General features: G+C 47.5%; 1 protein-coding gene across 3 annotated transcripts in view; it reads left to right on the top strand.

The window, feature by feature from the left end:
- LOC144162523 (dual specificity protein phosphatase CDC14C-like) overlaps positions 1 to 12,786 on the top strand; it is a 63,439-nt gene that overhangs the window by 17,541 nt on the left and 33,112 nt on the right. For 2 of the 3 annotated variants that reach the window (XM_077693092.1, XM_077693093.1), the window contains exons 5-7: positions 6,961 to 7,027; positions 7,923 to 8,443; positions 11,762 to 12,086. In XM_077693092.1, the coding sequence (XP_077549218.1) occupies positions 6,961 to 7,027; positions 7,923 to 8,443; positions 11,762 to 12,086 (913 nt within the window). The remainder of the gene's footprint in view (positions 1 to 6,960; positions 7,028 to 7,922; positions 8,444 to 11,761; positions 12,087 to 12,786) is intronic. The other variant, XM_077693094.1, reaches the window with a different exon arrangement.

Below are 12,786 nucleotides of genomic sequence, written 5' to 3' on the forward strand. Positions count from 1 at the left end.
AGCACATCATCTGCTTTCCCCTCACGGAGGCTGGGGGCGGGGATTAGAGGTAGCCATGGAATAATGTGGCACATTAAGGGGGGACGTGGCTTTCAAAATCAACTTTTTTATTTCTTTGTGGATTTTGATGAAAATTGGCACAACAACTGGAAATGCTTCTGTGATAACACCATAAAAATTTGAAGTTAATATTTTGATAACTTTTTTATGTATGAAATTTTCTTTCTGTTCCGCTTGTACCGAGCTTGAGCGGCTTATAAAACACGATAGAAAACTTGTTCGAAGTGCTTTGCATTCCCAAATGAATGGACGAGGTCGTGACAGTTTTAGAATTTTTTTTTTACAACACAATGTTTTTTAGTTTTCATTTTTTTAGAGGTTAATGTGCAACAGGCATGTCAACTGTGAACGATTATTTGAATAAAAAAATCACAAAAAACAAATCTGGAAAACCAAAAGTGTCACGACCTGAACAGTTCATCAAGGAATGTAATGCAAGAAACGGAATCAAAATAGACCCAGCGGTCACGAAGAAATCCCTGGGACAAGCGACACAGGTGGCATAAAAAACTGTTTTGAGAAAACGGCTTCCGAAGTTGCAACACAGGTTTCACATATCAAAAGTCGTCACGGTTGTAGCCTTTCGTGTCCTTTTGAACATGGGGCTTCTGGAAGGCCTTGCCTTGAAATTGGAGTGCCGTTTCAGCCTTTCTCTTTCCAGAAAACATCATTTTCAGCTCCTCTGTGAAGAGTACATACCCCCCTTTGCAAACCAAACGGAGGGGAGATGGGTTTCAATGGGCTTTCAATGCAAAGTAGGTTAGTTGGTTGGCTGTATCGCACTGGACAACCTCCTTTTGCAGTGTTGTCACCATGGCAACAAGTTAAAGGGGCACTGACACAAAAATTTAGCATCTTGTTTTTTTCGTTGCGATAAGTAGCTAGTGACGTACTTATAACCTGTAGAAACCTCATTTGCTTCAGCGTGCAACGGTTGTTTAATTAGAGGGATTTTCAATGCGGCCAGTCGCAGTTTCGGTTTCAGCGAGTGCCGCGAAATGATGGATTTTGTGGATTTTGTGTGAACAAAGCTGACCACGTGACCGTCGGAGGGATATCACAGAGCAGAGCCGCCGTAGCACTGTCGAATCCGCATCGACGGCAGTTTCTGCGAATGCCCCCACGTACTGATCTCGTGAGGCGCTTAATTAAAAAGCGACCGTGGATGGGACGCAGGCGCTGCGAGTGCAAATGCTACCGCGGCTAAAGAACGACGCGCGACGCTCGAGACGGTGGGTGGCAAGACGCGTGCTGGGAGCAGCCGACCGGTCTGCCTACAGGTCCGCCTACAGATGTGTTCGGCTCAGCACTGCGGCGGATATTCGAGTGCCGCTCTCGTAAGCGGTGCAGATGACAATTTTTAATGCAACCCGCCATCGCATCATTAACTCCTTTCTCATTTAAGCCACCATGGTCGGGACTTGGGGACAATTTCGTGCAGCGGTAACAAGCTATCACTCGAGCTACCTGCGCCGGCCTGGGCCACTTTGCGGCCGTGGCCGCCGCCTGCACAGCGACCGTGCGGCTAGCTCAGTGGGCTTTTCGTGCCTCCGGCGCGTTTTCGCATCCAATGGTAATAAACAGTAATAGAAACAGAGTGCCTGGAATCGCTGTAGAACTTTGGTCGCGGCCAGCTGCCCGATTAGCTGACGAAATCACGGCGCCTCCGCCGCCAACGATCGCGTCGTTCGTTCTCGAGAGCAGAAGCTCCGCCCTCCGGCCCTCCGATTGGAGCGGCGAGCCGGGCGAGCCCGCGTAAAACGCCGGTAGTGCGGAAGCGGCAAACACAAACTCGTGACGTGTTTGGATGTTGTTTATTTACAATTGCGCGTGGTCCTCTGCTGGCTGCTCGGTTGCGTTTCGCACACTTCAAAATTGATTTTAAATATGTTCTAGGCTGTATTCGCCGCTGATATTTTGCAGATAATGTATATGTGTTCCCACCAATCTATCTCCGACGTTATCTCGCCTTCAAAATTTTGTGTCAGTGCCCCTTTAAGCATTTTTTTTTACTTAATTTTGAACATTTTTGGCTTTTTTTTATGTTTTATCTTGCCTGGCACAGCAACTTAGTACTCATAGTGCAGGTGTTCATTGCCAAAAGTTTGCATACCACAAGGTTGAAAATGAGCTACTTTGAAGCTTGGTAGAGTATTCTGCATAACTCCCAACTTCAATGCTAGAGCATATTTTTTTTTACTACTTTTGACATTCAAGGCATCCAATATTTCTCGCAGCACAGCCAGTATGCCCTGAGCAATGGTATCAATAATTTACCTAAAAAAATCACTGTTAAATGCTGCCACAGTAACGTACATTTTTAACGCAGAGAGCATATTTTTATTCCTATATTACTAACTCAAACCTGTTTGCATGAAAATTACAAGTGCACGGGAAACGTTGCGCAAGAAAGGCGATATGGCTCGCGCGCATCGCAGCACACGCTTACCGCGACATATCGAGCTTTGATTATACCTGATATGGCTGGTCAGGTCGCTTTTAAGATTAAAACTAACGTCGCAGGCATTAATTACAACTACTGGCGTTCAATCGTAACAGGTTGCCCAGTCATGTGATGCTCCAATGCGCGTCGGCTATGCCGTGCGCGCCGCAGCGTTTGACGCGTCGACCGTTTCTTTCTCAAGGCTAGCGAGCCCACAGTCAAAACACAGCAATAACTAAGCATGTAAACATCGCAAATCCGACTAAAAGTTCACTTCACGAACCGCTATCGCAAGCGCGCACACCGCGTCACCCTCCGCGGTCTGGCGACGGTAGAGTCACGCGCACCACGAAGCGTTCGATGACCTCCGCCTTTCGAGCCACACAACTTCCCGTAATCTGGCTCGTTATCTCTGGCATTCCCATCGCGATAACGTCCGTGTTGAATACCACAGATTGAACAGAAACTCGGCCGAGCGAAGCGACGAAAATGAACTCAATCCGCTCGCTACGCAGCTCAGGCGGCCGCCATCTTGCGTTGCGCCCGCGACATCCAATCAGGAGGGTCGTCGTTCTGCGCCCCGACCGGAGGACCAATAGCGCTTCAGCATCTATTTCTAGCTTCGTTTGTGCGTCGTTTCTTTTCTGCCGTTTGTGCGTTTGTGAATGAACGAAGATAAAAGAGACGAGCGGTACCGGAAAGACGATCGCTCGGCCGATCTAACCATATCAAAATGGCCGCGCCCGGTGGCACCGTTGCGGAGATAGAGCGCTCCGAAAATTGCCGTTTTTTCGCCCTTTTGCGCTGATAGTTTGTCACCGCGCCTGACAAAAGTATTTTTTTATGCCACTTTGCGACGCTTTTCAGCGTAAAAACTTTGCAGACGCACAGAATGGGAAACATAGAAGCCGAATATGTGGGTTTCAAAAAAGCGATGTTTTGGTCATTTTTCCGAAGTTGAAAGCCGCGTCCCCCCTTAACATGTCTGCTCTACCTGCTGCCTCTTTCCCTGATTTCGTGGACACCTTGAACTTGAACCGCTCGGTTTTAGTCACCAAAGCTTCCTGCCGTTTCTTTTTTGTTTTTTCTGCAGATGTGTCTTTATGTTTATCTTTTTTTGAATATGGCTTTATTCGTGTATTGTGACAGCTGCCTAAGTGCTGACCTTGTAATCGGGGAGTGGGAGCGTGGTCGTGTTGGAAATGCAGCTTTTTCCCTCAGCTCCTCACATTCCTACAAACATGAAATGGAATGTCCACGTCTAATATGTCTAAGTACGAGTGCAGAAGAGGAGCTCGCTGTTCAGAGCTCCCTTGTTCTTCAACGCACCAGCCACAATGCAGTTTATTTTTGCGCTACGAGGTCCTTGCGGGTGCCGTGAAACTCAGCTGCATGCCTTGGGCGCCGATACCAAAATAGTGGCATTCGAGAGTCCTCCATCACTCATGCTGCATTTTGTTTCCCTGTTCTTTTTTTGTTTCTCGTGTCCTCTGTGCATATGAAAGGTGTAAAACTAATTAACCCCGATGTTAGTAGTTGCAGTATTTGCTGGCACGCTAGAACATTAAAATGTGCTCGTGTAATCGTGAATGCATCCCTCGTGTTGGTCAGCAATATTTCTGATTTATTTTTATTATTATTAGTATTATTTTGGTTTTCCTCCTCTGCACATTAAAGCACAGAAAAATGCAGCTGGGCATTTTGTGCATTATGTCTGCCATGCGGATTGCATGCGGGTAGCTATCCGCAATCATTAGAGTTCTGCATTCATTAGTGGAGTACTGACACAAGTTTTTCATGTTGCGTATTTTTTTTTCCTGGCATTGCTACATGAATAGTTATTCATGGTCGTGTTTACTTGTGTAATTTTTGGTTTCACTGCCAAGGCTGCTATTATGGTGAAGATGCTTGATTGACACCACTGCCTTGTTTAGGGGCGAGCTGTACGGAAACATGAAGCAGTGCAGGCTACTCAAAGTGACTTAAAGTTCACATGCAGGAATAGAGGCAGGTGAAATTGGTGCTATCATCCATGCTGCCAGTGAAAGCAACCGTCAAATATCGGCTCTGATGGTAGTAGGGGAGATCGGCTTGTTGGAATGCTTTGAAATCTACCTTCTATTGTGAAAATGTGCGCACATCCTCACATAAAAGGTTCCTCCTGCCAAGCAATCGTCATTTCACACAAATGCTTGTGTCAAAGGGGGCTTCGTTTGCAGATTTCTCATGCATTGGACAGATTAAAATTTATTGAAAATACGTTATCAGGAGTTCGAACTTCGGGGAGGTATCTTTGCATACTCAGGCTGTCTGGATAGCCTTCTCAGATTCAAAATCTCGTGTTAGTACTCCTTCAATGGTTCATATTGTGCTGGTTGCAAAATATAAGGCGTGCGTTAAAATTGAGGGTTTTTACAATGAAGCGAGTGGAGCACATCTACCATACTTACCCGATTCTAATGCACCCTCGATTCTAATGCACCCTTGATTCTAACGCGCACCCGATTTTTTTGGCAAAAAAAAAAACTTGCACCTCCAATTGTGAAGCACATGGAACTTTGTGAGCAAAAAAAACGAATGCGAGAGAAACAGGCGATTTATTTCCAAAGTAATCTCACTCCTCATCGCTCTCCGCTGACACATCTCGTCCTCGGTGCCGTCAAGCGCGTTCGCGATGCCGCACTTCTGAACGTTCAACCATGGTCGATGGGGTCGTCACCCACGCCTCGCACGCCCATCCCGAGAGCTTCTCCAGAGGCGCACGCTTCAGCCGACCGCTGGTTTTCAACGTGTGAGAGCCGCTGCTGCCATTGCTGTTATCAAGCGCATTTGTGGAATGATTGGACGATTTGTGTGAACGCCGATAGAAAAGCCTAGGCGCCTATGCTTGCTGCGTCCAAAAAATCATTGCTAAAAGCTTTGGCGCCATCTTGAGATGGCGATGGCGATAGGTGGGACGAAATTTCCGCTGTTTGGGCAGTTTCAGTTTCGTATCCGATTCTAACGCGCATGCGATTTTTCGGCCTATTTTCCCGGAAAAAAGGTGCGCGTTAGAATCGGGTAAGTACGGTAATGTATTTTAAAAGATATCCCATTCATGTAGGATGTACACGCAGTTTCAGAACTGTTTCCAAATACGCTCACATGTTTACGTAGCTTTGCTTTCATGGCTGGTTGTTCAGCAATTTTGTACAGGTAGACACAGACAAGGGGTATAAATATTTGGGGTAATTTGAGGAAACAGTGAGAGGCGTGACAATTAAATTGTTTGTCTCTGCTGTCGTCCATTGTATATTCTCATCAAGAATTTATGCGTATAAAAGTGCGTGGAGTGATTTGGAAGGAGCTTTGTGCTAACACAGTGGTTTCTTTCTTCTTTTTTTCCCCTTTTGCTTTTTCTTTTTGAAGAGGGGAATTTGATTTTCTCTCAGCCATTTTCGTGGGACTAGTAGACCTTGTTGCCAAGGTGTTTATGTATCAAATAAGCTCAACTAGAATAAGCTCAACCAAAATGCTGTAGGCCATAAGCAGGAGTCAGGAATGGAGGGTGATGTTAATAAAGGGTCTGTACGTGCCGTCTGCCTGCAAACAATCGGCGTATGCAGGGAACAACAGATCTGGGTTCTGAATCGAAGAAGGAGGAGGCACCGGAGGTGAAGTCTAGTTAAGACGCAAAAGCGAATACCTCCACAGGTGTAATTTTGCACCTGTATTCTACAGAAAACAATTTTTCTGAAAGGGGCATCATTTGGTGGTAAAGGTTACCTTATTAATGTAGCAGCAGCAAACAGGCCATGAATACTAGACCGTAGACAGAATTTGTAATTACTCCAAAAGAATGTACATGGTTATCAACAACATATATAGGAACAGTGTACTGCCAACATAATGCAGCAGCACATTCTAGTTACATGTAAGGCACTCGACACAAGACATCACAAAAACTAAAGCTTTTAACCTGTTTTTCACAGCTCAATAAGGGTAGCGTCTTGGGCATGTTGGTACTCCATAACTAAATAAATTAATTGCGCAAAAAAGCGGGGGACAGGGACGAAGTAAAGACGGACACACGTGCCGTGTATGTCCATCTTCACTTCATCCGTGTCTCCCCTTTTTTTGCGCAATTAATTTATTTCACAGCTCATTTTATATCTCGCACACCCACAACCTGCCCTGTGCACCAGGCATCCTAATTGTCCTTTCTTCCATTTAACTTAACTGCACGACTATTAGTTGCGTTTCAACGTAGTTGTCACACCACATTTATTATACAGTCACTTTTTGGTGCTTTTCGCCCCAGCTGGCTTTGCACCTTTAAACAGCGAATTATCAACAAACATAATGAAGCGTGAACCATGTAGTTCTCGTTTGTTTTTTTTACGTCCACTTGAAAAAAAAAAAAAGAAGGCAAGGCAGACAGTGGCATGCATACTGAAGTGTCTCCCTCTGTGTTTCAGGGATGCCTCATTCGGGCCATGCACATACAACCTGAGCCTGCTGAATTGCCTCCGCGCCATAGACAAGGTGGGTTGGCTTTCTTGCAAGGCTCTTGAGACGACCACGGAATGCAGGGTAAGCTGAAGTGGTGAAAGGGCGAGGCGGTTTACTTCAGGAGTTGAACTGAATGTCCGTTTGCTCTAAGCGTAGTGCGCGCCATCTTGCTGAGCGTTCACTCGAGATGCAACAAAAGAAATGTTAAAGAATGTCAAAATTTCGTGCTCCATCGACATAATATGAGCAAAAGGGATGTAATATGGACCAGAAGAAAAAACATAGTTACCAGTGTGTAAATTGCACGTTGGCATTCAAGTGTTATGGTCAAATGAAAATAACGAGTCCATTACAGTCACCCAATCCCTTTTCTTGGCGGTGGCTTAGTTTGGCAGCTGCCGGTCGCACGAGCAAGATTATAATCTCCATTATTTCTTCGACGTTTGCGACAAGATTGGTATCGTTGTTATTAGGGCAGCGCAGTCCTTTTAATGATAAGAACGTGAAGTTGGGCTTATTGCTGATGCATTCTTGTAGACGAAGCGCAATGTTAGACACAGGACGCGATAAGAGATAAGACGAGGGCGTGCGCTGGCTTCCAACAAAGTGTGTGATCATGGAATGATTCTAATGTGTGTTTTTCGCTGCCTGGGGGGATGTATATCTGTACGCTTTCCGAAATAAACTTTGTTGGAAGTTAGCGCTCATCCTCGTCTTATCTCTTGTCGCGTCCTGTGTCGAACTTTGCGCTTCGTCTAGAACACCTTCAATGAGCCAGGCTTGTGCTATTTTGTCTTCATGGCTGCTTTAAGAGACAGTGGGAGGAGCAAGGTGAAAACGGTGTTCTTTATTCTTCAAAGGGGAGGAAACAAAAGAGCAAAGTGGCAGTGTTAGCCGGAGCGAACATCGGCCGACCGTGCACGTGCAGGCGCTGCAGCACAAGTTCCTGGACTTCGAGACGTTCGACCTGGAGGAGTACGAGTACTACGAGCGGGTGGAGAACGGCGACCTGAACTGGATCGTGCCGCGCAAGTTCATCGCCTTCTGCGGGCCGCACGCCAAGAGCCGCGTGGAGAACGGCCACCCGTTCCACTCGCCCGAGACGTACTTCCCGTACTTCCGCGAGCACGGCGTCAGCACCGTGGTGCGGCTCAACAAGAAGATCTACGACGCGCGCCGCTTCGCCGACCAGGGCTTCGAGCACAAGGACCTGTTCTTCGTGGACGGCTCGACGCCCAGCGACGCCATCATGCGCGAGTTCATCGACATCAGCGAGAACACTCCGGGGGCCATCGCCGTCCACTGCAAGGCCGGCCTGGGCCGCACGGGCACGCTCATCGCCTGCTACATCATGAAGCACTTCCGCTTCACGGCCGCCGAGTCCATCGCCTGGATCCGCATCTGCCGCCCGGGCTCCATCATCGGCCACCAGCAGCACTGGCTCGAAGAGTGCGTATCGCGCGTCCACGGGGGCCCCCCGCCTTTTGGAATTGGGGCAGCTTTCATTAGGTTCTGCTCGGACCGTGGGCTTTGCACAGGGCCGACCTAGTTGGTGCATGTCCCGATAGTTATACTTCAGGAGGGCCCCGTTGGTTTCAGTGCCGCTAAAATGGCATTGGGACATGTGAGAACAAACTAAGCTTCTTGGACACTAGTCTGGGCCTTTGATTTGTACGAAATTAAAGGGACACTGAAGTGAATTTGTCAAGCTCCCGTTTTTGCTTGCACTGTGTAGACTGGCTCAAATTAACACACTATTCATCGTTTATCCGGTTGACAAATCGGTAATTATTTTACAAAGCGCGAAAGAAGAAAAACTACTATGCGCGGTTTGCGGCGGCCGCACCAACTAAAGGCTGTGACGTCAGGAGGGGGGGGCACCGTGATTGGACGATGCCCAAGGTTAGCAATCAAAAGTTTCGGTTTCGGTTTCGGTTCTGTAAAACAACATGCTTGACATCTGATGGCGTTGTTGGATGGGCATTCTCGATTTCTCAATATCGCCGTACCGCGCTTCTGCCATGTTGTCGGCTGTCAAATGTCTAAGATAAACCTCCCAGGGCGGCTTGGAATCGTAGAAATCACTAAACGAGGCCTACGCAGTGGATGAACGCCCTCCGCGTCACCGCAGACTCTCAAATGCCATTAGCTTTTCCCGCATATTCGAAGCTTGCCTCACTCATGTCTGTTCGTAAAAAGCTAGTTCTCACCAGGCCAAGGGTGTGCTGATTCAGGCCTCGGCCCACTGCCCACAAGCAGTCGGTGCTTGTGGCAACAGCACGCCAACGAGAACTCGCTAGCGCGTCATTGTCAGTATGCGCGCGTTCTGCGATCTCACTCGTGGAGCAGTGAACGTTACGGCCCAAAAATGGTGAACTCAGTTCAGAAAACATCGGCCGCATACGAAAAAATCAACTTACAAAAAAAATGCATGTACCCTCGGGGATTCGAACTTGCGACTTTCAAAACAAATTCCAGCGCCTCAGGCCACAAGCCAGCACTGGCCGGTTTGGATATATAAGGTTTATAATGTATGACCAGTTTACACTTTTATTTATTTTAAGCATTTTAAGTACTTTATGTGACTATTTGTTGTATATCACTCCTGCAGTAAGTGTCCCCCAAACTTCCACAATATCTCACGTCTAGCAATTGCATTTCTTTGACGGAAAAGCGTTCGCAGATGTGCGGTCGTGCTGCTGACCGCTGTGCTTGTTTACCCAGCGCAAAAAGTGCTTCCTGCTCCCTAGTTTTGCGCTGTACGGTAAAAGTTTCAGGTGATTTTATTTTCTTAGTACCTATATTGACTTCGCTGACTCTTCTCCCGCCTTCAATTGGCCTTAGATTTTCCTACTAGCGTAAAGTCAGCGAAGCGTCGCATGTGCACTTGTGCAGCGCTTGTGTGGAGCGACCCGGACTCTGAGTTTGGCACAAACTAACAAAGTAATGAAAGGCACATTCTTTCATTCACAAAGGTGTTGTGGCTTAGTTTCAATTGTGTGAGCGAATAGCGACGACCCGTCGGCGGCCGGCGGACGAAACGCTGGGCCGACTCGCTCGATCGGTAAGTCGGCTGGTCGGCGAACCGTGCAGTAGCGCAGCCATTTTCCAGCTCATCTCCTGCTGACGTCACACGAAAACACCACAGAAAATGGGCGAGCGTAAAGAGAGGAGGACAGCATTTTCAAATTGATTTTTGTACTAAATAAATTCGCGTAAACGCGGCCAGAGTGGTCGAAACAATGCCTACAGACTCCGAACTACAATTTGCGCTAGTAATCCCGCAATGTTTACAAATCACTTCAGTGTCCCTTTAAGCGAAGGGTTTAAAGAAACGATAGGCTGGGCCGCTTTGATTTCCTCCCCTTGAGGGCCTGTGATCAGGTTCAAAACTTATCACGGCAAAGATGTTCACACTGAAGTGTGAAGCCAAGCTAAATTATTAATGATTAAGAAAAAACAGCGCTAGGAACACAACGAGAGGATGAGGAAAATGACAAAAACAAACAGCGCTTGTGTTTGTCATTTTCCTCATCCTTCAATTTTGTTCTTAGCATTGCTTTTTTGTAAGATCTTCATACAGTATTACATAGAGATGGATCTGATGCTGTGATCGTCTGCCATGATGAGCAGTGGTGGATTCGGATTGGCACTCGGTGCCTTTCCAAAAGGGCGGTGGATTGGCTTGTAATGTTAGTTTTGTTTTCGTCATGGCCTCGCTTGGCTGCTTTGAGAGCCTGTGCTGTATGTGGCGTGCTGAGAGAAATAAACTGTTCAGCAACTGCTGACAGAACAAGCCCCGGATAGGACAAACAACGGCACAGTGTCTGACGGACATTGAATACATAGAGCAGACGACATGAGCTGTGTATTGTTTTAACTGCCGCATGTTTTTGAGGCAGTTGACACATTTTCTCTTGTTAGTCATAAACAATAGCAGCTCTGTTATACTTTAGCAATGTTTTTGTTTTTGTTTTGTTAAAAAGCCCCCATCGCGTAGTGTTTGGCTGCAAAGAGCACACATACTCCACAAATCTGCTTGATCTGAACGCACTGTTTAATATCGTACAACACCTGCTTTGAGTGGCTAGCTTTCTTGCACACAATGTAACTTGTAAGCAGTGAATTGGCTTAAACCCTTTTGAAACCATTTGCAAACCGTTTACAATAATTTGGTTTCGTTTCCCTACTGCGATATTTGTGTCTAAAACTTGTGTGTCATTTCCCAGCTTAGGTCCCCGTGACGCCATTTTCGCATGCTACTGTTTCTCAAAAAGAACTGTGCCACTCTTGATTCTTCATAAGAACTCCAGCTCTGAATTGATCGACAGCACCCAATTGTCAGGCGAGAACAACACTTCAAAGTGGTTCAGAATTCCAGCAGTTGTTTGCTGCTGAGTTTCGTTTTCATGCGCGAGTATTTCCGGTCTAACTAACAAAACTTTATTCTGCGACATGCCTGCAACCTTCCAATTGTAGCTGTCCCGGACGTGATTCGAATGATTTCTGGGTTGGTAGCGTGGCCTTTGTGTTGTCGGATGCGGGATGTTGGGACGTCCCAGAGATGTCCCTAAGACGTTGCACGGGTGACAAAGACGAACTATTCTGCAGCAACATGCCCACAACCTTTCAATCATAGCTGTTCCCAACATAATTTGGACGATTTCCAGGTTTGGTAGCATGTTCTTTGTGTGTTGTTGGATGCTGGGACATCCCACGGATGTCCCAGAGATGTTGCCCCGGTGACACGGCGGCTGGTGTGTGCAGGAAGCAGTCGTTCCTGTGGCTTCAGGGCGACCTGCATCAGTCGCAGCTGAACGGTGTTGCACAGCATAACAACAACAACAACAGCAACAACAACAACATCGTAGCAGGAAACACCCCGACACAGCTAACAGGCGGAGGCCCGACGCGTCGCTCGCTGTCGCCGCACAACCGTGGCACGGCGTCCCCGGCCGCCGTGGTGAACCACTTGCGGAGGGGTTTGCCTTCGCGGCGTGCCGTGCCGGCGGATGCCGAGGGCACGGTAAGCCACATTCTGGGACGCTTCCACCTGACCCCGGACAAGAGGACCGACAGGCAGCAGCAGCAGGTCAGGGAACGACTGCGCTGCATGACGACCACTTGGATGCTGTAATCGCATGTCTAGTGGTGTTGCGTACCTGCCCCACCTGACCAGAGGTTGGGGCTCGTTCATCAGGCAGGCAGGATTCCGTTCCCGTGTGACATGGCTTGTGACCCATCTCGGAACGCGGTATTGCGTCGGGCGGAGGTCTTCGAGGGGGCTTCTGTCACTAGTGTCTACGAGAATCTGGGAAGGAATCGTGGGCAGTGGAGCAATGGGCTTGCTGGCAGCAGCCATGCAGCTACACGAATATTATTACTCGCCTGCAGGGCAGGAATGGAAAGTTGTGTCACTGGTACATTATACCATGCATGAAGCGGTATTTGTTGAAGCCGCTGTTGGTATGAAATAAGTGACAGCTTTGAGAGCAGGATAAAAAAAGTCAGGTGACGGCTGACGTCTGCTACAGGCTGCAAGATACCTTCAGTGGCTACCTGTTCAAACCTTTTGGATGCTTTGAGCGTTGAAAACTGCATTTGGATTGTGAGGATGACCTGTTTTGCGAATGCGTTTGATTTGGTTTTGCAATTGATTTTGTGAATGGGAGCTGGCGGACGTAACTGAATTCGTGCACAAGTGAATGAGGCGAATTCTTTGGATGGTCGGGTACTTGGTAAACACTGTCCTGTTAAATGGCACACTGCAGCGAACCAGTGTGTCAAAGAAA

The sequence above is a fragment of the Haemaphysalis longicornis genome, unplaced genomic scaffold (assembly GCF_048455015.1).
Source record: "Haemaphysalis longicornis isolate Haplotype H1 unplaced genomic scaffold, Haemaphysalis longicornis Haplotype H1 scaffold_12, whole genome shotgun sequence".
Taxonomy (NCBI): domain Eukaryota; kingdom Metazoa; phylum Arthropoda; class Arachnida; order Ixodida; family Ixodidae; genus Haemaphysalis; species Haemaphysalis longicornis.